We start from the raw sequence: 27650 nt of genomic DNA on the forward strand, positions 1-27650 counted from the left end.
ATCCTCCATGGGGAAGTATTCCGGGATTGTTGTGCCACTGCGTATCTGGGAGCGTATGGCGTGTAAGAGACGTATGTGGTGGTAGCTTTGCAAGTCATGGAGGTCGTATTCCTTTTTCAGATGAGCAAAGGAGTGGTGGCCCTTTTACAAACGTCTCCCAAGTATTAAATGCAGATTATACTTCCACCCCCTGAAACCGGTCAACTTTGTCACCTCTCCCAACTGGTCTCCGATCAAAAGAGGGGTTCTACCAGTCAGTGTGTCAATCCACCCTAGGAACTTATTTGCCTCCCTCCAGCATTGAAATACCACCCTGGTGTGTGGAGGCCACTCCATCCGTGACCTCCGGGCGTAGAGAAGGGACATGAAGTTTAAACCCGGCATGACCATCCTATCCACTCTATAAGCAGGTTCAGAACTGTCCGTGAATACCCAGTCGTTGACTACCTGAAGCTGCAAGGCAAAATAATACAGTTTGACGTCTGGAAGCGCAGGCCACCATCGTACACCCCTCTGGTAAGCTTGTGTAGCGCTATTCTCGGGGTCCCACCATCCCACAGCAACGTCCGTACCGCTTGCGATATTTGTTTGAATACACCCGGAGGGACAGGATACTGTGTATTATGCAGAATATATTGGAGACTCTGCAATGCGAGCATCTTAAATAATGCCGCTCGGCCCATTACATACTCCGCATTTCCCACCCATCGAATTCTAAATGGGGACCCTAACCTTTTGCATATCCTTTTTCTCTAACGTTGATCCTCCCACATATTTTCGCAAATCTGAGATTATATCCTAACTCTCCAATTCCACTTAAACTGCCTCTTTACTAATATTGAAATTCTTCCTCTAAATCTTGTAGGCCTCTCTCAAAACTACAAGCTGTGTTACTGTTATACCCTGCATAGAAAGGAAAAAGGGTGTACCAACATACATCAGTCGATGTTTCTTGGAGAGTCTATGTCTCTCATCATCTTTATTGCATGTTAGCTCAAGCTTTGTATCTGCAGGCCAATCTCTTTGGTTCCCAATAGCCTTCCCAGACCAGAGGAATTCTTCTCTATAATTTAGCAAGGCATTCTTCTTGTTCCTCTTCCTATGATACTTCACCCTTCTGTCTATCTATATTCAGGATAGTCCAAGGTTCCTTTTGGGCAAGATAACTTAAATGAATTTACTATTAGCTATCCATTGGCATTCATTACAGTTCTTTTATTATCTTAGATCCTCATTGTATTTCCATGTCCCAGTCTTGCTTTATTCATCAAATAAATCTCACTTATAATGGTTCTACTTTTGATTCCTTTAATTCTCTTTTCCATAAACGAGGGATTTTTTCTAGAACACTGGAAAAACTCTGCTGTTATAAAGAAAATAAACTTCTCTTCCTCCTACAACCAGGTAAATCATTACCTGAACACAAGCATCTGCTTTCTAGAAACATCCATTCATAGGTGTTTTGCCTTTCAGCTTTAATCATAACTATACTTTTTTTTGTTTTGTAATCTGATTTTTATGGTTAATACCTCAAAAAGACAAATCACATAACTATAACAGAGAAGCGGACAGCCCCCTGTGCCACTCCTCCTCAGTGCCATCATTTAGTAAGTCCCAGCAGACATTGTCAATCACATCTGTCCTGTATGCTCTAACAATTGGTTTTCCCGTCCTGGTTGCATGCCAGACTAGTCTTTCAGATATGCATGTCTACAGTTTTTCAAATATTATGGTGTGCATGGTAATAATTTTGCCTCAGATGTTTGTGTTAATCTACTGGTTGTTGCCACTGCATTAGCACCACATGCATATATGTATTTTGTGTCTGTATTGCACACATGCGGAAATAATGCAAATGTATAAGGTGTATATGGGACACAGTGCCCTACTACAGATTATCATCATTAACATGTTTTGTGTCTAAAATATTATGACAATATAAATAGTCTTACAGAGTTGTTGCATCTGCTGGAATGTAAAACCACGTGATGTAAGAATTTATTAGAAAATTATTTTATTTGTTTAGGGTGAAACCCCCCTGCATACTGCTTGCCGACATGGCCTCGCAAACCTTACAGCAGAGTTGCTGCAGCAAGGCGCAAATCCAAACATTCAGACGGAAGAAGCACTGCCTGCCACTAAAGGCTCGAGTCATTCCAGTCCAGTAGATACTGTTTACTTACAGACTCCTCTTCACTTGGCCATTGCTTACAACCACCCAGACGTGGTAACAGTAATTCTGGAACAAAAAGGTAAGCATAGTGGCTTGCTTATCTAGTTTGAATTTGATGAAAGAACATACAGTGATACAAACAGATAAGCAGTTCCCATGCAGTGAAAGACATTTTGTGTAATGGATTTAGTAAACATTGGATGAATATATTGTATTCCTAATCTTCAAAATACTGACATACATTTTGTAGTTAAAAGATAAATGTTATCATGCGAGAGGAATCGCTTTAAAGTGTTTTCCAGTTACAGCCAATAAGTATCCTGTAGCTAAATTTTTTCATGTTTATAAAACAAATATTGGAAGATTGTATTTTATCAGAAAGACAATTTTTAAGAAAAGCAACAAATAAGTTAAGCAAAGGGGAAATTAGTACTAAAACTAGAGCTGGAGGGCAGGGATTTCAGGTTGCGAGTACAGGATAAAAAATATATATTTGAGTAGTGATTTCACCATTTTTAAATATAGCTGCGAAAGGTCTAGTTGTTTCCAAGTCCTCATGCATTCAGATGTTTATAAAAAAACTACATTAAGACGTTCAAAGGGATTTTGGTCAACCCCTTTTAGCCATTAATTTTCATAGGATTTTCATTGTTTGTTTGAATAGCTTAGGTTGGCTGTCCATAAAGGTCGTGGCATTTGGTGGAAGGTAACATTGTCCCATTTCGGTTTGAGTTGGGATTTGATGATGAGGCTTCATGTTGCAGATTTGACATGACGTTTATTTGCTAGCCAGTGTGTTTTTATGAATATGTACTTTGCTTCCCAAAAAGGTTTTTAGGGTTCAGTCTCCGTAAGCCATGCGCATGCACTCTCGCTTGTAAGGCACTATTGTTTACAAACAAGGATCTGGAGCCCATCCATTACATACCATTCGTTGTCATCAATGGCTCTTTTCTTTACTGCCTCCTAATTAGTCCATGCGTGTCAGATGTCACTTCCGGTTTCTACTCTGAAGCAAGGACCATGCACAGATTGATTCCTCCTGATTAATGTTCGGCTGCTGCTTGTCGATTGTGGTACTATTTCTTTTTTTCCCCAATGTTGCTTTTTCAACCCTCCTGTTAGACCTGTCGGCCCTAGGGTGGTCTTTCCCTATTTTTTTTGCCCTTGCCTCATTTTTCCCACCTTCTTTTTTTGTTGGCCTTAGGTCTCCGAGCACCTTCCCATTGCTAATCAATGCTAAGGTGCAGGTGCCCTCTACTTCAAACATGGCTGCCCCTGCTACTGCAGCGTGGTCTTTTTAGTCGCACTCTAGTTTCCAGGAGCTGGCTGGAACCCTTAAACATTGTTGCCATACCAGCCTGCCTTGCCTGCCCATAGCTAGACTAGGGAAGCTCCTGGAACCTTCTAGAATAGGGGCGGAGTCTATTTTTTCCCGCTTTAGAGGGTGGCCACCTGACCTGGGCATATATAAAGAAAGGAGGGAAAGGTTTTAGTCAGTTGGGGCTTCACTGACCTGGGGGACCCTACGCAGGAGACTTAGGCGGTAGGGCCTAGTCAGGAACCTATACCACTGGGGGTGACAGGGTTGAGACGCTGCCCACCTATCTGTGTGAGGAACACTGAACTAGCCCACTGATCTGGCCCGGCGGGAGGGGAACAACCCAGGGACCACCTGCAGTGATCTGCTGAGGAAACTTGTCAGAAGCCTTCAACTCAACCCCCCCCCTCTCTTCAAGCAACTATCTACAAAGGGCGTAGGAACCATCTAGCGCCAAGAAGACCCTCTAACTACCCACAGGACTGCTGGGGGATCACCCAGGTATTGGCGCTGTGTCACCTCCCTGCGCTCCCTGACTCCACCTGGGCCCTCTTTGCTGATCTGCCACTGTCGTGTGGCCTGTCCTGCCTTATCTGATCTGCAAATCTGCCTGTCCTACCTAATCAGCGCTCTCCTACTGTGCCCCTGAGCAGCGCTGTGGACTGCTGACTGCCAAGCGCTTTCTTGTATGCCACCTGAGAAGCACTGTAATTTAGCATTAAGCGCCCTCCTGCCTGTCCCCGCTTCCAGTGCTGTGCCTCTGGTGCGGGATAAGTACTGTGCCCCCAGAGTGCTGCTGCGACTTCGCAGCGCTCCTAGAAGTACTCACCGCAACATCCCTTGTGAAGCGCGGGGCCCAAAGCGCTGTTGTCTGCCCCCCTCAGCGGCCCCCGGTAGCAGGAGAGGGCCGCCGCCGCGTCACTGAGGGCCGCGCCCGGACCAGGAGTGAGGAGACCCCCCTCGGCTGCCCCCGGTAGCAGGAGAGAGCTGCCGCCGAGGTCACTGCCGCAGTCCGGCCCAAGAGCAGAGAATCCCCGCGGCGGCCCCTGGAGCCTGAGGTAGGCCGCCGCAGCTGTGTGTGAGCTGCACTAGGCCTTGAGGCTAGGAACTCTCGTTACGTGATGGGGGCGCGTCACAAACTCCGCCCCGCCGCGCACCAATCGTTCCGCGCTGCCGAGCCCCTTCAGGCGAGGCCGCTGATTGCCCTGACGTAGTGAGAATCACGTTCGGCCCGAGAATCCTCACGGAGGGGGCCCAGAGGAGCGAGAGCCCCCTCAGACTTGCTGCACCTCTGAGGCTGGCTATATCATCGGCGCTGGGGCCCGGGGAGCCCGGCTGCACCCCGCGACCTGCCCCCCCAGCCACAGCCCCACCGGAGAGCTCTAGAAAGAGCACAAGCCCTCCCCCAGCAAGCCAAACCTCCGCAAGGGCCCAGGAAGGGCCGAAGAAACCAGGTAACCCCCGGGGAGGAGGGCGGAAGGCCACAGGAGGCCTCGAGTTTGCCCCTCCTCTGGGGAAGACTATTGTTTGGCCCCGTTGGTCCCTGTTGTGCCCGCAGGGCTCCTGGAAACGAGTTGGAGCCCTGCATTGACTGAAGAACCCTCAAAGAGGATTTACTTGGGGGCTCTGTAGGAGAGTAGGGTCTGCAATCCTATGATCACCCAGATTTTTTGCTTTTGTTTCACTGGTTTACGACTTTCTCTGGCTGTGGGCCTGCCAATCAGACCCACAGCCTGGCTGTTCTCTCTCTAAATTACGACATGTACCCTAGGTGCATTTACCAATTGGTACTGGGCCACCTTATCAGACCCTGTAACTCAGGGCATAGGTGTACCCAGGGCCTACCAGGGGCTGAAGCATGTATTATGCCACCCCTGGCTGGCCTCCTAAATCTGACACAACTGGCTGCATGACAGCTGGGGCAAAGTCGTGTAATCACCCTTTGCTGTAGATATAGTATACCTATATCTAACCCTAAAAATGGACACACAGATTCCTATCAGTCACTCCTATGGCAGGCCTTAACAATCCTGAAGGCAGAGTGCATGGATCGTGTGAAATGGTGCTCTGGCATGAGCTGAGCCCGTTTGCAGCTTGCGGAACCAAGTCCTAATAGCTGTTCCATGATAACGTATACCATATACTCTTAAGTGCATTATAATCCTTGCGGTTATATGCTATCTCTGGTATTGCTTTATCAAAACATGTCGAGTAAGGTGTCATACGAATTGGAATACTAACCCCTCGCCAATTCTGGCGACGGGGTTAGCATTCCACCCTTCTAGAGGGACACGACTTGTATGTAACTGTGAACCCCGGTTAAAGTTAACTGAAGCCTCAGCTCCACAAAATGGATGCTGCCACCACAGACACGAGTCTGACCTCCTGCTGCTGGGAGTCCTTCCAGTGAGGAGAGCTTGGACAAAGGGTTTCCTGTCCGGGGCGGTGCTAGCACCATCCCAGACAGGGTTTTGTGTATCCTGGGTAGGCAGGGCTTTACAGGAAGGTGACTGTTGAGTGGCACCCCGGTGCTCACTACGCATAGGCCGGCCAGAACCAGTTCCAGGGGCACACCAGCCCCTGGCCTGGGGAAAGTCCGGCATGGGAGAGGGGTGTAACCACCCCCCTCCTAGTCCCACCCATAGGCAGGACCTAGTCACCGGGTCAGCCCCTTTTCCTAGTATAAAGTTAGGAGCGGGCCCCCTTCCAAATTAGATCATCTTTGGAATCAAGACACGACTTTCTGCGAAAGGACTTCAAGATTTCTTCTTCAAGATTCTCCCTTGTGACTAAGGAGTAGTCACCCTGCATCCGCAGGCACCATCTTAAGAACCCTGCGGTCTGCTGCAAGTCCTTCCTCCGGAATCCGACTGCCCAGCTCGACGAGAACCGGCTTCCCTGGCACCTCTGACCTCTACTCACCGCTACAGCAAAGCTGAGAACCGTGAGTGCGACGAGACCTCGAGGGACCGGCCATCTTCAAGACTGCACAACTTCTTTCCAGCACGACCGCCGAGGGATCCTCTGGTGAGTGCTTTGGGGTCCAAGAAGCCCCGACCCTGAGCAGCTCCAGCACCGAAGTACAGCCTCCAAGCATCTCCACGATCTGCGTGGGGCCCTTCTGCTTTTTGCTGCTCACCGCGTTGTTTGGCTACTAGCCCGCTGGTTTGTGGCCTTCTTAACGACGCCCGACGACATCACTGCTGCTGGTCTGGTTGCTCCAGACTGGCCCTTGCTCCCTTCCAAAAGAGGAGCACCCCGGACCCTCCTGGTCCACTCAAGACGCCATTTTAGGTCCACCGCGTGGGCTTGAATTAGCCAAGGCTTTGTTGCCCAATCCTGGGTCCAGCGACGCCGACAGCTTCATCCATCGTGGGACAGCTCGCTCCTCCATCCTGGTCGCCGACAACGCCTCCTGGTCCGTGAGATCTGCAGAGCCCAGCGTCGCCCACTCACCTAGTCGAGGTGACTACCATCCGGTGCCCTCCTGGTGCCACCTGACTACTGGCTAGTAGTCACGAACTTGGTCCCCTCTGCTTTCAGGTATCGTCCATCTTCAAGATCCAGGCTTGGATCACTTCGAACTCTCTTCACTGGTCGCCTGCCAGCATCTTTCTTCCAGGCTCCTGGTCCGTCTACGAGGATTCCCGACGTCTTTTGAGACATATGCAGCTGCAGCCCCTGGGCTAGGTAACTTCGGCATTTCGGTGCCTCAGCATAGCCTCACTATCCAAGGGTCAGAATCCACTTTCGTTTTCCTCCTACCAGGTCGGGTTGGCCCGAGAACACTAACTTTGCTTTTACTAGCTACCATAGACTTTGTCCCGCATCACGCGTGAGAGTGCTCACTCTGCACCCGAGTCCCCTGGGCCTCCTAGAAGTAATCTAAAGATTCTATAGTCAAGTCCTAGCGATTCCAAAGCCTATTAGTACTGTACTTACCTGCTAGTAATTTCGCATTCCACTTTCAGAGTATATGGTTTTCCGTGCCCCTCGGGCATTTGTATATACTGTGCTAACTTAAGTATTTTTGTAAGAGTGTTGTTTTGTGCTTAGTACCCTGTCCTCATAAAGAGTACAGGGCTGTTGTGATTCTAATAAATACACTGTTTATTTTCATAACACTTGTGTGGTGTCCTTTCACTGGGTGTTCAAGGGGTAAATGTGATGGTATAACAGCTGGCTTAACACGCCCTCTCGAGTCTTTAGCCTTAGACTGCTCGTATCCACGCTACTAGGATAGCTGGTCTATAAGGTTGACTTACAACCAATCATCAATAAGGGTTGTCTGGACTGATACATAGTGTTCATTAGAATAGTGAGCACTGCATATCAGGCCAACTTCTCACAGGCTCCATTAGCCGAGTTAACCCTAGAAGGCTCATCTTTCTGCCAGGATTTGATTAGGGCCAAACCCCTTGTAGCCTGGGCCTGGTTTATCTTCGCCCTAATGAAATGAATGGTTTATTCCAGATTAATGAGATGCTTATTTTAGCCTATGAGGTATGATGATCTTGACCTAATGAGATGTTGATTCCTGCCTGATTTTCAATGACCTGTCTATGCTCCTTAATGAAGTGATTGCCTGCATAAGGAGATAGTTAATCTTGATGAAATGTTTTACTCCTGCTTCAGGGAATGTGTTACTCCAGCCTAATGTTGTGACTAATGAATGCCTACAGTTATATAATGAAAAGTTCATTGCTGGGTAATGAAATGTTTAGCCCTTCAACGAAATGGTTATTGAAATGTGCTGCATTATTGAATTGCTCCCTTTGCTCCACTCTAATGAAATGTAATGATGGGATGCTGATACCTTGATTACTGAAATTGCCCTAGATAATTTGCAGCCACGAACCGTGATCTAGATAAAAGCTACTTGATTTGAATCAAACTTACTGGTGTGGTCTCCGTCATTGTGTGCGTTCCCTGTGGATGTGTGTGTTGTGTGGTCACTTTACACCTAAGCTTCGGGTGCCTACCTGCTCGGGCCAAGCTACCCCCCGGGTAACTGGTGACCCCCAGTTCCTACACCTCCCATTTACCATGTTGAAAGTGTCACTGTGTACGTAGTTAATTCTCTGCCTTGAGCATATACTTATTGCTGAGCGTGTATTTAGCTCTGCGCGGTGCACAGCTCGACACCACTGTAAAAGTTTAGCTGTGAATACACTCGACTCTCTCACGTTCTTGTCCCTGTACTGGAGTCTGCACTGCTCAACATGCATGCACACATCAAAGTGCATGCACTTTGTTCTGTGCAGTACTCATCTCAATAACGTGCATTCAGCTGGTAATACTTTCGGGCAGTCCGGACTCAACATGTACATATCACTGCGATTTAGTTATCCTACGGCAATGTGCTTTCGAGCAGCATTGTCCCTGTGCTTGTACAGTGCGCAAGAACATGTAATCCGTCTCCTACCTTTTTAAGCCCCTGAAAGCCATGGAAAGATGTTTCAGCTGCAACAGGTGTTGGTATACCTGCCTCTCGGAACTCAACCGAGAACACCGCAATTTAGTGCTTGCATGCTAATTCACACCACAATTAGCAGTGTGGTTTAATAGCACCTTTTTCTTTAAATGCATTTATACTGAGGGTAATTAAAGGGCTTGAATACTAAGAGTATTTACAATTACTTCGATTACAGTATATCCAACCTCTGTGGTATGGTCATATATCTCCTGATCTTCTCGCTAAGTACCCTAGTTTGTGATCTCATTCTTGTCGCTCACATGGCCCGCATAATATGTATTAAAAACATATTAAGCTTATAGTAATGTTAAACCAGCATTGGCAAAGTCAAAAAGTCTTGCAATTAGGAGATCTATTGGCTTAGTCTGGAGTGCGCTGGCAGACGCCATAGTTTAAGCTTCTATTTCTCAATTAAAAGCGGGGCCCCTGGCAAGGAATTGTAAATGCTCATTTTACCAGTAGTACTAGCAACCTTACCTCTAGGAGGAGCCCTGAGATAGAAGTGTTAAAGCACCTGGAAGTTCCTGATTTGCGCACTGAGGGAGGGACAGTAGCTCAACTTAGTCATATTGAGAGCACCCTCAGACAATGCTCTATGTATACCATTTGGAAAGAAGATCTTCAGTATCTGACAGTTAAGAGTTCAGTCATCCCTTTTTCTTAGCTGTGCAGGAGAGCATGGGTTTCTTCGCGTAGCTATTTGCATTTCGTGATAAGCCTTAATAGAACGAAATTCTGCGTCTGAGGTTGTTTATCGACCCGGGATGGTGAAAATCGGGGTTAAAAACCAAAGTAGACGAGTAAGTGGGTTAGGCGATATTCAGTTATCCACCTTTTGATGGATTGTGTACTCTTCCTTGAGGAAAGGAAAAAGATTGTCTGACCTGTATTGAAATGTACAGGATTCAGTCAAGAGAAATGGTCTTAAAATTGCTGTGTGATCTTCGATACCAGGATGTAGCCATAGCTACCAGTCAATACTTATGAAAAATGAGAACATCTCAGGTTAGACTTTCGTCCTCTTAGTGTTTTAAGGTAAAGGTCGGCTCGTCCTTAAGCTAACAGAGTGGGGTTTTGAACTGGCAAGCAATGTGACGCAAACTGCTGGTTATATTTTATTATCTATCTTTTTAAATGTTTTTAATATGTGCAGGACTGTTTCGAAGACTTTAAATGAGTCTTTTTCGCATTAAGAGGATGATCTGGCAAGGCCTACCTTGAGAAGGGAAATTCGACCTGTTAACAGTATTAAGAGAACCCATGTGATAATATGCTGCTATGCACACTGCACTTTACAGTGTTGTACCTGAGCAACATGAGCTGCATGTTAATGGTTAATTCAGTTTCTTAATATATATGGGCCTTTGGGTTGTCAACCATCTGCTTTTAGTGTAGGAAATATCTGATAGAGACATCTAGCAGCAGATTACTTAACTTAGAATATCCACAAGCATCAGACTGGATCCGGAAAACTTTCTGCAGCAGCACTTCTGCGCACTGGGGGCGGCTCCACATGCCTCCGCCCTGACGTCGTCCACGGACATGACGTCAGCGGAGCCATATATGCCCCACCCCCGCACGCTGACGTCCGTTTTCTTCTTTTCCGTGTCCCAACGCGGATCCTGGAAAACCTGCAGTTCCTAAGCCTGTTTTCCGGCCTTCTTGACGCCTTCGGCGTCACAGAACAGTGTGAAATGCCTTCGGGCTTTAAGGCGTGTGAGACCTGTGCGCGTCAGATGTCTGTCACGGACCCGTACACTATATGTATGTGGTGCCTGGGAGTGCACCACGACTCTAAAGAGTGCGACTCCTGTCAACACATGAAACCTAAGCCCTTGAGGGAATGTCGTATGAAATTGCTGGCTGCACGGCTGTCTGGTCCTGCATCTTCGCGTTGCCGCTCTCCCTCTTGGGATCAGGGCCGATCCAAAGGTCGTTCCTGCGGACTCGTTCAGAGGCTTGTAAGCACAAGCATAAGTAGCAGAGGTCTTCCTCCCATACGCGTGCTGCTGGCGCCCGTTCCTCTCGCTCCCTGCCAGGCATGGGCGTCCGGCAGTCGCCTCCTCCGTACCCTCCGTTTCCGGGAGTTGGAGCGACGTGGGCCCAAAAGGAGGCGTATGCCAAAACACTCCACTCTTACTTTATCTCAATCCCTCTCCCTGGTGCGTCTTCGGGTCCCCCAGAGGTGGAAGGCACTCATGTCAGGTCCTCGCCGGCGGATGCGTCCTCGGCACCGGCTGTGTGCGTCCGGTTCCGGAGCCGATACAATACCGACGGGACACAGCCCAGAGGGCCATCCCATTCGCCCTTCCAGCCCACCCCTTCAGTCACCGCATTGCCCTGCGCAGCTTCATACGCTGATGTTGGAGGCAGCGCCGGCCTCATCGCCCCGTCAACGTTCCTCTCCCTCCCCCCGCATTTTGCCTAGGGAATCGATGTCTGAAGGCGCCCAGTCCCCTCTGGAGGACGTCGAGACGACTCCGACTCGTCGTCGGTTGACGCGGGTGCCAACGTCCACGCCTCCTCTTTTGTATGAGGTTGCTGTTCCTCCTGACTCCTCGGACTTCGATGCAACTCCCACACTGTGTCGGTCAACTCGGGTGCCGGTGCCTCCTCTTTTGCAAGAGGTTGACGTTTCTCTGAACTCCCCAGATCTGAGGTAGTTTCAGTCCATGGTGCAGGTACATAGTGTTGCCTGGCCTTCGGATCAGCCTCCTGCTCCTCCACTCTTGCTGTCTAGTGGATGGGTTAGTCTCCAACCGGCTCCTACCAGCGGTTTATTGTTGCCTCCCCAGATGACAACTGAGGCTAGTGCTGCCAATGCATGGGCTATTCACAGGGCGGCAGCTATTCTTCGATGTAAGCCCCCTGTGGTTTCCCTGGCCTGTGATCCTTTACAGGATCTTATCCACATGGAGCCTATTGAGGTGGAGCCTTTGCTGCCCCTTGGGGCCCCTCGGGGGGATATCATGCTTGGCACATGGGTGAGGCCCCCCTCTGGTGACCCTGTTGATCAGGCCATTGCTCGTCGACACCGCCCTACCCCCGGTGAACCACTATGCCTGTCCCTTCACCCTAGAGCTCAGGACCTGGTTTATCAGGCGGCTTTTGACTTGCAGTCTTCCTCCGCCTTGCCATTGTTACCTCCCACCAGGGAGTCTAGGTGGTTGGACACATCTGGTCGCCAGCTTTTCGCCTCTGCCAGTGCTGGCATCTGCGCATTAAATATGGCTTGCGTGTTCGCACACGCATCCTCTGCCCTTTGGGACTTGGTCGAGAACCTTCTTCCTTCTGTTCCTGAAGGGCCGCGGGCAGAATTACTTTGTCTTCTGCTTGATGGCAGAGGAATGGCGGAATTTTTCCATTGATCTTCCCTTGATGCAACTGACTCCATGGGACTGACTGTTGTTTGGTCTGTGGCTTTGCGCCGCCATGCATGGCTGCGCGACAGTCGTTTCCCAGACAATGTTCGGGATGCTCTTAGAGATCTGCCATTCAATGCCGTGGACCTTTTTGACCGCCACACTGATTTGGCGGTCTCCCGCCTCTTGTCTGGGCTACCGTAAATCTTGCGACAAGACTTTCTGCCTTGTTATATGTTTTTCTTCTGCATAGGCGATGTTGCCTTGTTGGTTTGATTTTCAAAAAAAAAAAAAATACTGGGTTCTGGCATAGTGCCCGGATAGTGTCTTCCTCACGGACATCCTTCTTGGAGTCCGGCTGTTCTATTTTTCTGCTGCGATCCTAATGTCTGCATCGCACTGTTTCGCTTCGGTTGCGTTTGGCACCAGTTATCTGTAGTGCTTCTAGGCCTCGGCATGGGTTCCTTGCCGTGCGGCCTCTACCTCGCCTGCCTTGACGAGGTCTTTGTTTTTTCAGTGTTGCAATGATCCTCTTGTCTATGATGACTGCTCTTCTTTGACGGCCACTGTCTCTCGGGCCCTTGTTCTCTTCAGCTCAGGGACTGTTCTTTCAAGGCTGACGCTCTGTCCACGTTTTGCCCCAGGGTCAAAAGCAGCTGTGCAGCACGCCTATTACTATTGGCGCAAACGTGGGTGTCCAGCCCTTACTGGGCTTATATTTCAAGGTAGTGGTTATACCAAGTACGACTCTGCTGTACATTCTTATGGCCTCTCTTTCTGGCCACTTTCCCTACAGGAGTTTTTCCACATTCCCTGCTGCTTCCACACAGGTGTTTTCCACGCTTCTGCTTTGGGTTCACACAGTAACACTCTCAAGGGGAGTGTTCTCTTCAGGATACTGCTTTGGGTTCACACAGTAACACTCTCAAGGGGAGTGTTCTCTTCAGGATACTCGCTTCTTCGGGACCTTTAGGTTGGTCCTGACTGTTTCCACTATCATGCCTAGCTCCATCTCCTCATTTGGGTTGCGGGGGATCGTTGTTCCTCCCGGGCGAGAGGCGGATGTCACTTACGGATCTGGACATTGTCCTATCAAGTTCTGCTTCCACATGACTGTTGGTACTGTTCGCTTACCCTAGTCTATTATTGTGTTATGCTTCATTTTTGAGCTTCTTTCTTCTTACTCTGTATCTGCTCTGTGCTCTTACACAGCGGAATCGTGCAGGCTAAGAGAATTCATGAAGTGCCCGTGGTCCTTGACCCGATCTGCTTGTACTACGAGCTCTTATGTGAGTGTCTGCTTGCCTAGTGCCCTTTTTGCTGGATGCCTTCTTGGTGTTGCATCTCTCGCATTTGAGCGGCTCACGCTACCCTACAGGAGGATCCTTGCTATACTTCCTGAGGTTCTAGCGTCCACACGGTATGGTTATATACCTTCCAGTGTTCCGCTTGTCTATCGCTCTTACTGTAGTCCTGTTTTGGGAGCTTCTGCTGGTTGCCATCGGCCCTTTCACATGTTTGTAACAGACCGACTATGTAATGGCGTGTCTTCTGTTTCTAGTACTACCGGCACTTTCTGGCGATGGGTTGACATCTTACCAATGCTGTCACACGTATTTAGCTGGTGCAGGTTTCAACAGTGCTATTTTCTGCTGATGTGCATACTGGGCCGGTATGCGCTGACTCTGTCATACCAGTTGCCATCTCTCTGGGCTTTACTTGCAGTCGGCACGCCGCATCCTGCGGCCCTATCAAGCCCTAGGTTCAGCTCCACTTAGTGCGAAGTCATGAACTTTCCTTTTCACTCCTATATATCGAGTATGTGTTTTCTTGCTTTCACCCGGTATACATACGGGGGGTTCCATGCTGTTCATGGACGGCTTGTTGTGCCTTTGCCTCCCAATGTTTCCGTTCCCTTCTGAGCTTCATGGTCTGTTGTGGTTGCGCTGGCTTACGGTCCCCACCGTGTTTCGTCACCTTGTTGACGACTATGTTCCCTCGTGAACTTGATGGGGTTCAGTCGCAGACCCGCCTCTTTTATATCTGTATGGCACAGCTTCAGATTGGTCTTCAAACTTGTGTTTTCAAAAATAGTTTTCAGTAAAGAAGGGGAGATCATATGTTCGAGATATGCCAAAGGTCCAATATTTTCAGTGAGAGTAAAGAAATGAAGTAAGTGCCGTACGTAGGATACCGGCGTCTCGTAGTTCGTGCGGTCGTCTGGTGTGCCATACAGATATATTTAAATTAAGCCCTGAAGAAGTCCGGTCACGGACGAAACGCGTTGGCTATTGGTTTTTATCTTCAATTTTGAATAAAAGGATTGCTTAAAGAAGAAATCTGACTTTGGATATTCTTGGGAGAACAATTGGATCTTTTGTGAACATATGCATATTAAGCATTTATATTGTATTAACTAATTGTTGGGTTGTGCAGGGTCAACTTGTGCACCTTTGGTAACAATGTATCTGGTAGAGACACAGTCTAGCCGCATATTCCTTAACACCTGCCCTTCCTCCCCGTTCTACGAGGACCTTTTCAGGTTGGGCTTTCTCTACTTGCCTCCCTCCGGGTGGCTTGACCCTTCTGCAGGGTGACAGTTTCTCTTCACTCTGACACGGAATGCTTCATTCTGTTTTCATTGCTCTACTCTGCCCATTCTCAGGATTGGGCGGTATGCTCATGTGTCCTTTCCACCCTATGCCTGGATTGTACGATGTGAAATCTATTCATGTTTTTTCCCTCCCACCGCGCTCCCCTTCTCCCTCGCCTTGGGGTCTCTTACCACCCCTGCGACCCATTGATTCAAGTCTGTTGGCTCTGCCACATTCTAAAGGTCTGTTATTGGGATTATGACGTCTTTCTGGTGACGTCTTGTTGTGAATTGTCCTTAGTCCTGTGTTCCGGACTTGTTGTCCTTCAAGGTTATACGTTATGGTTGCGGACATCTGTCGTCTGTCATGCTGTTTTTTCACATACTCATCTTCCTCCAAGGGTAATTTGGCCTTCACTTTTGTGGGGTTGCTTCTCGGAGCAGTGCTCTGTTCTTTCCTTTTTCTATTTTTCAAAATACAGTGCCTGGCACTGTCCTTTATGGTGCTGTTTTTCACCTTTCAATTTCTTTTTTCATCATTTTTGCACACTGTTCCCATATTCTCACAGTTTTTGGAGGTGGCTCTGCGTTGTTACGCGAAAAAGCTACTGCGACAAAAACTGACGTCATCACAGTGGGGGGGGGGGGGCATTTATGGCTCTGCTGACATGTCTGTGGACGACGTTAGGGCAGAGCCGTGCGGCGCTGCCCCCGGCGCTCAAAGGTGCATCTGCGGAAAGTTTTTCGGATCCAGTCTGACGCCTGTAGATACTCTAAGTTAAGGAAACTGCGGCTACACTGTGTCTCTGCCAGATACATCGTTACTTTTATTAGCTGAAGTCATGTGTTAAATTGGTCTAAATGCGTGCTGCACACTATTAATTTCATGACATTCAAGATTGTTTACTAATGAACAAGTAGAAAGTATTTTTGGTATTGGCTTTGTCAACATGTTTTGCCTTGAAAATAAAAGTGCTACAAAGGGAAATAAAAGCACTATGACGCGGGCAGTGTTGATAGCGCTGCTGTACAACATGCCAAGAAAACATTGACAAAGCCAATAGTCTTGTATAAGAGAGACCTGTTGGCTTTACCAATGCTTGTTTATTTTGGAGATGCACCTCCTAGGATGCTAGTACCCTTTTCATAGTTATTCATGTGAAATGCTTGTAAAGCGAAATAGTGAAACCTACTAGTAGAAACTTGAATATATCTATGTGAAAAGTTTTTCTTCGCTAATTACTCTTAATACAGGAATATTCAATAGTATGGCTTCACCGATCCGTTATTCCCTGTTTTTTCTTTCCATTATGTTTTGTCAACCTAGTTTAAATGATATATAGCAATATATCTTTGTAAAGAACAGACTCTAAGAGAAATGGAGAGTACAGGTTACAGAGTTTGCAAGATCATTATCCTTATTTTTTTTGTTATTTTTTAAAGTAGGATTTTCACTGTAGAGGATGTAAATTGAATGATATAGTTAGGGTACTAAATTGGAGAATTCAGTGTGTTCATGACCGGCATCACCACTTTATGGTTGTTTGTATTCTTTAGTGTGCCAGGTTCACAAAAAGAGACTGGTAATTTGTAATTGATATCCATGCAGGTCTTGTACATATATATTGAGTGTGTTCTATAAGTGATTCCCATTATTCATTCAGTTCAGTTCAAAGGGTTTCAAAGGATTTCCTTGCTGGGTGTTGCCCAACATCATACTGTGATATCTACTTGCTAACATACACATGACCACCAAACCCGTGCAGATGGTTTTTCAGTGTTTTTCTAACCACAAATGACTGCTTTTCATGCCAAGAGCTGACTGCAACCTAGAACAGGTAGATTCTTGGCAAAAGTTAGTGTTGGCTAGCCTATACCTTGGTTGTAATAGGGAAGAAAAAAGCCTCTCCATTCAAAAGATCTGTAATCGAAAGATACATACAGATTTCATGCATAATTTTCAAAATTAACTTTAAAGACCTGTTTTAAACCACTGTGATAGAGCATTGCTCTGCAGATCTGTCTTCATAGTCTTGTATCAGTATAAGCGGGGCTGGGGGCTTACCTTCAGTGTCGAGAGACTTTATTGTTGTAGTTTTGGTTCCAATGTCTTAAGCTTGTGACATGTTGTGTCATCTCATTGAGTAAAAATAGTTTTTTGGATGCCCAGTGTCCACTTCGCTATCTCAGTATGTGCCACCATGCTTTGTTTTTAGTCTTTTACAAGGCAAGAATAAACATTTTAAACCTCTTTTTACATGTTCTACTCCTGTGTTTCCTTCTTCAGATCTGACCTTAGGCACTGTTTCTGCCACTTTCACGGCTATGGCTGGAGCTATATGGCGTCACAAACTACACCATTTCCAGCTGAGTTGGCCTCCAGTCGCCACCTCAGTATGTGTGTCTTGAATATGCTTTGCCATCTGACTTTTGAAACTAGATTCCCGGCTGCATGTGAGAAAGTGATACTGCTTAAGGTTTTTTTTGTAATATCAATTTTCTTTGACATTTCATAGCTAACGCACTTCATGCTACAAACAACTTGCAAATCATTCCTGACTTCAGTTTGAAGGACTCCCGAGACCAGACCGTGCTGGGATTGGCATTGTGGACAGGTATGTTTTCATAAGTACCAAACAGCCAAGCAAGCGTAGCAAAAATGGCAGTTGTGAGAAGTGATCATTTTTGTTATATATGTGAATTGTATGTGCCTTAAAAATATTGAAACCTCATACATAGGCAATAACTAAACAGTGCCATTAAACATGTTGAACACATACTATAAGCAGGCACACCCAACAATGTTTGTTTCAATATAACTCAGAATCCAGACTGCCATGAAAAGTATTTTATTTATCCTGATATGTTTAAGTGCAGCTTTCAACCCAAACAGAAATGGGCTTTGTGCAAAAGCGCATGAAGTAAAAGACAGTACTTAAATAGAAATCTAATTTAAAGGAGCTCTAAAATTAAAATACAGTAGCAAAATAAAAAGAACCATGATGGCACAATCCACATTGGCATCCGAATTTCACAACCTATCACTGACACAAGACTGCTATAAAGGGACAATCAACCTAAGCTTGCCTCTGGAATCTAAAACCAACAACACTTGATACACCTTCTCTCCAATTGACTCATAAGATCCCACCAGATCTAATAAATCTCAAATCCAGCAACTACTACCAATGTGCTATCCCTGCTGACACCACCAAATTCAATTTCAACCTTCTTGTAGGAGCTTGGTGCTCTCTAATGAACAGCTTTCTGCCCCAATGTACCTTTCCCAAACTTCTAAAACTGGCCTAGATTTCCCCAATCTTGAAGAAATCCAACCTTGTAACCAACATTCTATCAAGTTTCAGACCCCCGCTGAACCTGTGTTAGCTAGAAAAACTATAGAGAGGTGCCTGTCAAGTCAGTCACCCACATCGACAGGGAGCATCTTCTGATGATCTACCAGTCTGTCTTTCGCTCTGGATTTAGCACTGAAATAGATATCCTTAACACCCTGGATGAGATACATTGTATCATGGATGATGGAGACTCTTTCTGCCTAAACCTTTCGGCAGCCTTGGATAAAGTTCATCATGGTAGATTAATCCTCACCGTGGAGAGAAGCATGGCCAAATTATTAATAATTAAGGGCCTCATTCCTGGTGAACTGCAATCATGTTTGAAATGTCGTTAATGTTGTGTGTAGGTCCCAAGGTTCTATCTTGGCTCCTACCATCTTCAACCACACCCTTATCCCATGAACGTATCCCTCAAAGAGCCAGCTGTTTCTTTTTATCTCTGTACAATTGTACATCAGAACTTGATCCTTACATGAGTTACACATCCTCCATCGGTGCTTAGTAAACTCAAGCATTAAATGCCTGACAATTGTCTGCAGCCAAGCCCTTCCAAATGGGAACCCAGGCTCTTCTCTCAGAAACACAGTAACACATTTTTACTAAACCTTATTGAAGAGCTAAAAGGGAATGTATCTGTTACAACTTTAGTTTCTCTTGTAAAATTACCGGGATTCACCAATAGTTATACTCTACCATCCACCCCATGAAAAACAAACCCAAAATCAACCAACTTCTTCGTGCTCCACCCCAAGAAATTCATACCTATCCCCCCACCTACCCTGCCGAAACACCACCAACAAACCTTCTCACCCTCGATCATCCAGAATTAAGGAATTCTTGTTCAGTAGAGAGAAGAAATTTCTTTCCTTGCTCACATCAGGAAGGAATCGTAAAGCTAGTGAAAAGTTCAACAGGGGAAATCCAAAAATGTAAGAAACACCAAGGAAATTTGTTTCACAAGGTAAGGTGGCACAGTCTCTTTGGCGAAAGCATTTGTCTTCATTGACTAAAGTAAGGCCATAAAAGTTATCTTCTAAGAGAAGGGCTAGTGAGTCCTACAGCGCTCTTAGCTTCACATTGATGGAAGTTTTAGTGTTAGTAAGATAGTGGTCTGTGGAACCTTCATACATATTCTGCACATTTCCAGCAAAAAAAGTAATTTAATTAAATAAACAAAATATATTTAAAAAGAACATGGGGCTATTGTTTAGATACTGCCTCCCTCCCACAGGTTCCTGGTGGCAGAGTGGAGCACAATGCGGAGATTAGTACCCAGATACAATATTAGAAAACAAGGGTTATGATTTGCTACCTGACTTTCTGGGTAGATGTCTTATGACTTGTTCTAGAAACTTTAATGCCAAGATCTTCACTTTGTCTGCTGGTTATCATGCCTTCAGCAGTTGCTAAGTGAGAGATGTTTCCCAACATATTTATTCTACCATTTATTGTGCCCTGGTGCTATTCCCATTAGTTTCAATGCATGAATTTAGTTGGCCTCTCAGCACGTGTGCCCCAAACATTTTATGCAGGGTCGTTTAGTTTAACACTGGAAATAAGCCTCTAATTACATTGCACGTAATATGTCTTTGATCACTTTTCCAACACTAATTTTGTACTGTTATTCTATCTGAAGCACAGGTTATGTGAATGTTTTCATTTGCCTATAATAGGTGTATTGCAGTTAATAATTGATCGAAGGCATGTCCTTTTAAATATCCAATGAGATGACAAGTTACCTTCCCAATCAGAGGCTTTTCAGTGTCCCTCATCAGGAAGGGATGCATGCCTATATCACTGGCCTGATAATATTATGTGTCTGTAATTAAAGCTGCATTAGACACTGTTCTAGTGAACGGTTGTACCAACAAGATGTTTTCCATTATTCATTGCACCACCAACAGATGTATACCAGTACTAAGCTGACAAAGACCTCCTGGTCGAAACGAGTCATCTACCCCAATAAACTTTCTTTGGACTTACCTGAAGTGTGGACACTTTCTTTTGGCGCTGCTGCGTCAGCAAGGACCTGAATCAAACCGATACTAAATAGGCTTATATAATGATTTATGACATAGTTCATTGTCCATAATTTAAAACTTTTGCAAGTTTTTGTTGTCTCCTATTGCAGAATTTAAAGCATTGTTGATTGTCCATCACATGCTATAAACCAGCATTCGTAGTCTCCAACAAAGGATGTTTTGTTTTTAACTCTCCATCAAACGATTTATGCCTGTATTCATTGCTTCAGTTGTTGATTTGCACAGGCTTGTGTTGTCTCCATAAAAGATTTGTTATTATTTAATGCATCATTCACATGATTTTTTCTAGTATTCTGTCCCAACCTCAGAACACAGAGTATTGAATGTCAATCAACCGATATATGCAGTTATATATTGCTAAATTGAATGGTAATAGTGTAACGTCCTTAAGGGATTTATGCCAGTGCCTATTGCAATTATATAAGGATTTATGCAAGTGCAGTCAAAGAATGAATGCCAATACTAAATATCCCCATTACAGTATTAAGCCTTCATTCCGATTATCACATGATAGGACCGTTCAGTTCCTCATTCAAATGATTTGTTTAGCCACTGAATACGTTAAATAAAGGGACTGTGCAGGTAAGCTTATGCGCCAGGAGACATTTAATACAGGACAAACTAAAAAGTGCTGTAGGACAGTCATTTAACCTGTTAACCTGCTGCACATAGAAAAGCTATGGTATTATTAATAATCCTTCATTTTTAGGCATGCATACTATTGCTGCACAGTTGCTTGGATCTGGTGCTTCCATCAATGACACAATGTCAGACGGCCAGACGTTACTACACATGGCAATCCAGAGGCAAGATAGCAAAAGCGCTCTATTTCTTTTGGAACATCAGGCTGATATAAATGTCAGGTAAGCTCTTAGGCAACTATTTTGTAAATTTAAAATGTATATTTAGGAATTCTTAATTTCAAGACTCAAATGTGTACATACATTCTTTTTCCAAAAATGTTTTGAAGTTACATTTTCCGTTTGAAAATAAAGTGAGTATTGCAATGTTTCTTCCTCCTTACTAGATATTAACAGTCTATATGACATGAAGCGGCGCCTTTATGAAAAAGAAGTGATTGCTAATGTTCGAGGCATGTGGGCTGCTGAATTCATATCTGTGCATAGATCGCCTCCTAGTGTTGGGTCCGGATGATTGCACTTTGTTGTCTTGGAAGAGTCTTCAAAGTATCACGAGATAAGTGACTCCTCCCTTGGACTACAGTGCGCATGCGCATTTTCTCCATCCTCAGATTGTTTTTTTCTGCCATTGGGTTCGGATGCTAACTCCTATACTCCAACTTCGGAATCGGAAACAAAACTTTTATAAAGGCCAAAAGGCATTCGACTTCGACGGTACCTCTCTACTCGATCCAACTTTCCATCTCGAATCGGTCGTCGACGCGGGCCGTTGGGCCTTTTCGACGCCACGTGTGCCGACCGTCGATGGAAAGCAGCCGGTTTAAAAGGTGCCCACAATGCCACTCCAAGTTCCCACATACTGATAAACACTCGGTATGCAACAAGTGCCTTTCCCCAGACCATAGGGAAGAAACCTGCCCAGCCTGCGCCCAGTTTCGATCCAAGAAAACTATTCGAAACCGACAGGCCGCTAGGCAAGAAATGCAGCGACAGGCGCCTGATCCGGACAACACCTTCGACGATGACCAGGATCTACCGGAAGCTCCAGACTCTGACCTAGAAATCGTCACCGTCGAGGACTACTCAGACTCCGATGACGACATCCCACCCGGGCAAATCGTGAGTACCCTGCCCCCGACACCAATTAGCCCGTCACCAAAGGCTCCGGTCAAGGTATCGCCAAAAGGCCTTAGCCAAGATCATAAAAAAGTTTTGCAAGTCCTGCCATCCGGCTCGGCTCCGAAATCGAAACCGAAACCTTCAGAGACCCTAGGGCCCAGTGCTATCATCCCGAAGAAGGTTCCAGAGCCAAAGAAGGTCGTCGACCCAAAGGGCGTCTATCCAAAAAAGGCCGTACAGCCAAAGAGCGTCGAGCCAAAGAAGACTATTGACCCCAAAAAGGGCGTTCAACCAAAAACTGTCGAACCCAAAAAAGTGGTTGAACCGAACAAAGGCACACAGCCAAAGGGTGCCGAACCAAAGAAGGTCGCCGACCCGAACAAGCGTACTGTTCCGAAATCAGTTGACCCGGCAAACGGTTCCGTACAGAAGCCCGTACCAAGGCCGGAAAAATCTGTCGACCCAAAGAGAACTGCTCCAAAGACACCAGTCGATCCGAAAAAGAACATCCACTCGGAAAAGGACACTCATCCAAAGAAGCCTACGGAGCACAAAAAACGTGTCGAACCGAAAGTTCAGTTCGACCCAAAGACACCCGCTGACCCAAAAAAAGGGCCCAAGCCAAAAAAATCCAACAAAACACCAAAAGTCGTTAAAAAACCAGGTGTTACCGACCCCAAAAAAGTCTAACACTCAACCCAGGACTGTAAAGGAAGAACTATTCCACCCAGATCCATCAGACGACCAGGCAAAGATATATATCAATCTAGAGACTGGTAAAGTTACCATCCTGCATCGGAAAAAGAGGCCTTTGGACTTTGAACCTCATTCCCCTATTACATTAAAGAAAAAGGACTTTAGAACTTCTCCCTCTAGACCCTTCATCCCTTTTCAACCTATCATACCTACTACACCTTTTGCTCTTTACTCTCCTTCTCACCTTGGGGAGCACAGGGGATGAGCCACAGCCTCTATATGATTTCCCACAGGATCCTGAACCACAAGAGGAACCTTGGGAAGAGCCAACAGACCCTTACAACACCCATCCCATCCCTGATGTACCCACTTATCCTACTAAGCCGTCACCTACTGATGACACCGTAGTCTTTAATCAACTCATAGACAGGGCAGCACAATTCCACAATGTGGACATGCATAATGACCCTGTGGAGGAAGACTTCTTATTTGACACATTCCCTACTGCAGAAAGAAGTGTCAGAACACTTCCCATGTTAAAGGGAGTTCTAAAACACGCACCTGACATATTTAAGGATACAGCCAGGGCACGGGTCATCAATCCCAGAATAGAAAATAAGTATAGGGCGGCTCCTACAGAACCTACTTAACATCAAAGGGCAGTTGCCACTAGACTTACTGGTAGTGGCTAACGCAAGTAAAAGAGCCAACTCCCAGACAAGAGGGGAAGCACCCTCCCCTGACAAAGAGTCAAAAATACTGGAGGCATCAGACAAAAGGGTAGCAGCACAAGCCTCCAACTCATGGAGGATTGCTAACACACAAGCCCTACTGGCTCGTTACGACAGGGCGCACTATGATCAGCTCGAAAGCCTAATGCAGCACCTACCTGAGCCTTTTAAAGCACAAGCCAATGATCTCATACAAGAGGGAAAATTCATATCAAACGCCTCCATCAAATGTGCGCTTGACGCAACCGACACCGCAGGTAGGTCAATTAACACTAGCGTCTTACTACGCAGACATGTATGGCTGCGTATCTCCGGTTTTAAGAAAGAGGTGCAGTCCACCATTCTTAACCAACCTGTCAATCAGGACTTTCTATTTGGCCCTGCTGTCGACACCATTTTGGATAAAATGAAAAAAGACACAAACGGCAAAATCAATGGGTGCATTGCAATTTCTGCAACATAGGGGCTCCTTTCGTCGCTCCTCATACAGAGCAAATACACGAGGAAATACTTAGCAAACATCTGCCTCATACAAAAGTAACACACAAGGTTCCTTCAACAAAAATACAAATAGAGGAGGTTAAAGAGGTCACAATAATAAGGGAAGAGGATGTGGAGGCAATAACACCAGAGCCTCCACTCCCACAAAACAGTGACTTCATTACGCTACCTCCAGACCACTTAACACCGGTCGGAGGCAGACTCCAACAGTTCCTACCTGTCTGGCACGCAATTACCACGGACAGGTGGGTGAGAGAAATTATCCAGTATGGTTATTGCCTAGAACTGACTTCTACACCACCAAACATACCACCCAGACATCGTCCTATGTCCACGGAACACATCACCCTGCTACAACAAGAAGTGGAGAAGTGTGGCTCAATGGTTAGAGCTGCAGACCCTGATGCAGAGGTCTAACCCGGGACCAGGGTTCAATTCCCCGCCTCGGCGGGTCTTGGGCTCAAAAATTCCACGGACCTGATAATTCTCGCCTCGGTGCCTATTCCAATCATGGAGTCCCACTCTGCAACTCTGGGCAATAGCTTGCTTAATCTCCACAATGGCCCCCACAACGCTAAGGATGCCTGGCCTCCACCTTGGGGGTGCCCAGGAGTGTACGCCTCACAGGGAAAGCCAGGATGGGTTCCACAGCGGTATTTGTACAAGCGCCTTGAGACCCTTGCGGGTGAGTAGTGCGCTATACAAGTATCAATTTACATTTACAATTAACAAGAAGAGGTGAAATGCATGCTGGAAAAGGGGGCCAAAGAGTAAGTCCCTTTCCACCAACAAGGGACAGGAGTATACTCCCTATACTTCCTTATTCCAAAAAAGGACGGTTCCCTCAGACCAATATTTGACCTCAGACCCCTAAATCAATATATACTATCGGAGCACTTCCATATGATCACACTACAACAAGTGCTCCCATTGCTACAACAACAAGATTTCCTAGCAACACTGGACCTCAAAGATGCGAATTTTCACATACCCATCCATCCAGCCCACAGAAAATACCTCAGGTTCTCAATAGAAGGTCAACACTACCAATACAAGGTTTTGCCCTTCAGGGTTACCACGGTGCCAAGAGTTTTTACAAAATGCTTAGCAACAGTGGCAGCACATCTCAGGAGGCAACACGTCCATGTGTACCCTTACCTCGACGATTGGCTAATACAAGCAAAATCGTACCAACAATGTGCAGCACACACGTCTCAAACAATTCAGTTGCTACACAGCCTAAGCTTTTCAATCAACTACACAAAATCGCATTTGCAACCATCCCACGTACAGCAATACCTGGGAGCCACTATAAACACCTCAGTGGCGGAGGCATATCCAAACTCAGCGAGGATAGCCAGTATGCAGATACTCATTCGCAAGTTCCAGCCACAACACTCTCTGCCAGCTCGAGTCTTTATGCAGCTCATAGGCATGATGGCCTCCTGCATATTCATTGTCCCCCATACCAGACTTCAAATGCGCCCATTACAGGAATGCCTAGCACAGCAATTGAACCAGGCTCAAGGACAACTAAAAGACCTAGTGTTGGTAGACAGTCGCACTCACAACTCTCTGCAGAGGTGGAACCCACAAAACCTTTCCAAGGGGCGACTGTTCCAAGAGCCGGTTCCACAACTAGTACTAACAGCGGACGCATCACTGACAGGCTGGGGAGCCCATCTCCTTCAATACACAGTACAAGGGCTCTGGACACCCAAACAGAAAAAGCTGCATATTAACCAACTAGAATTGCTAGCGATATTTCTAGCCCTAAAAGCATTTCAAAAATACTTGTACAACAAAACGGTGTTGATCCGGACGGACAAGATAACCGCTATGTACTATATCCAGAAACAGGGAGGAACGCACTCTCCACAGCAGTCCCATCTGGCACAAAGCATATGGAAGTGGGCGATTCCAAAAAACATTTTTCTCCTAGCAGAGAACCTTCCTGGGAAGGACAATCAGATTGCCGACCTGCTCAGTAGGCATAGCCAACAACTACACGAATGGGAGATTTACCCCCAAGTTCTCCAGCCATTCTTCAAAGAGTGGGTTCACCCAGAAATAGACCTGTTTGCCACAAAAGAAAATTCCAAATGCCAGTACTTTTCCGCCAGATTCCCACATCCGTTGTCACAGGGCAATGCGATATGGATGAACTGGTCAGACAGATTTGCGTACGCTTTTCCCCCAGCACCGCTAATCCCGCTGGTGGCAAGCAAACTGCGGCAACACTCACTCACGCTGATCCTAGTTGCTCCCACATGGGCGAGACAACCGTGGTACACCACGTTCCTAGAACTTTCAGTAGTTCCTCATCAAAGACTGTGCCTTGCACCCCATCTTCTAACTCAGAACCATGGAGAAATCAGACACCCAGATCCCAATCATATGAACCTAGCGATCTGGCTCCTGAGGTCTTAGAGTTTGGATACCTAAACTTGCCCCCAGACTGCATGAACATCATTAGGGAGGCAAGACGACCAACCACACGAGCGTGCTATGCAGCTAAATGGAAAATATTTGTTATTTACTGCAACAATAACCAAATCAACCCTTTAGACGCTTCCATACAAAACATTATATGTTACCTGCTGCATCTACAAAGATATAACTTGGCATACTCTTCTATACGAATACACCTCGCTGCTATAGCAGCATATCTTCAAAACAGGCAACACCTTTCACTGTTTAGGGTACCAGCAATTAAAGCCTTCATGGAAGGTCTAAAAAGGGTGATCCCCCCAAGACACCCCCCTTCCCCAGTCTGGAATCTAAATATAGTACTAACCAGACTTATGGGCCCTCCTTTCGAACCTCTACACTCATGCGAACTACAATTCTTAACGTGGAAGTTTGCATTTTTGGTTGCCATTACCTCACTCAGAAGAGTGAGCAAATTACAAGCACTAACAATTCAAGAACCTTTCATGCAGGTACATGCCAACAGGGTGGTTCTTAGAACCAACCCTAAGTTCATGCCTAAGGTTGTATCCAATTTCCATATCAACCAATCAATAGAACTGCCGGTTTTCTTTCAAAACCCACAGTCAGTAGCTGAAAGAGCCCTACACACATTAGATGTGAAAAGAGGTCTATATTATTATGTGGACAGAACTAAATCATTTAGGAAAACAAAACAACTATTTGTTGCTTTAGCACCACAACACAAAGGAAATCCTATTTCAAAGTCAGGAATAGCCAGATGGAGAGTTAAATGCATTCAAATTTGTTATCAAAAGGCAAAACGCACTTTAACCGTCCCCCCAAGAGCACACTCTACAAGGAAAATGGGGGCATCCATGGCTTTCCTGGGAAATATTCCTCTTGAAGACATCTGTAAGGCAGCCACATGGACCACCATACACACTTTCACAAAACACTTCTGTGTAGACGTGCAAGCTAAACAGCAAGCTGCTGAAGGCCAGGCTGTCCTCAAAACTCTTTTCCAAACTGCTGCAGCTGGCACAGGTAGCCACCGCTAGAGGAGATACTGCTATTCAGTCTATGCACAGATATGAAATCAGCAGCCCACATGGCTCGAACGGAATATGCTACTTACCAGTATGCATCTGTTCTTGGCATGTAGGGCTGCTGACATTCATATCGCCCACCCTCCTCCCCAGTGCCTGT

The 27650-nt window shown here is 46.1% G+C and overlaps 1 protein-coding gene across 1 annotated transcript in view; it reads left to right on the forward strand.

Moving 5' to 3' along the window:
* ANKFY1 (ankyrin repeat and FYVE domain containing 1) overlaps nucleotides 1–27650 on the forward strand; it is a 505630-nt gene that overhangs the window by 247663 nt on the left and 230317 nt on the right. The window contains exons 12-14 of the mRNA XM_086954801.1: nucleotides 2027–2252; nucleotides 17442–17540; nucleotides 21033–21186. Of these exons, the coding sequence (XP_086810927.1) occupies nucleotides 2027–2252; nucleotides 17442–17540; nucleotides 21033–21186 (479 nt within the window). The remainder of the gene's footprint in view (nucleotides 1–2026; nucleotides 2253–17441; nucleotides 17541–21032; nucleotides 21187–27650) is intronic.

The sequence above is a fragment of the Lissotriton vulgaris genome, chromosome 2_1 (assembly GCF_964263255.1).
Source record: "Lissotriton vulgaris chromosome 2_1, aLisVul1.2, whole genome shotgun sequence".
In the NCBI taxonomy this organism is placed as follows: domain Eukaryota; kingdom Metazoa; phylum Chordata; class Amphibia; order Caudata; family Salamandridae; genus Lissotriton; species Lissotriton vulgaris.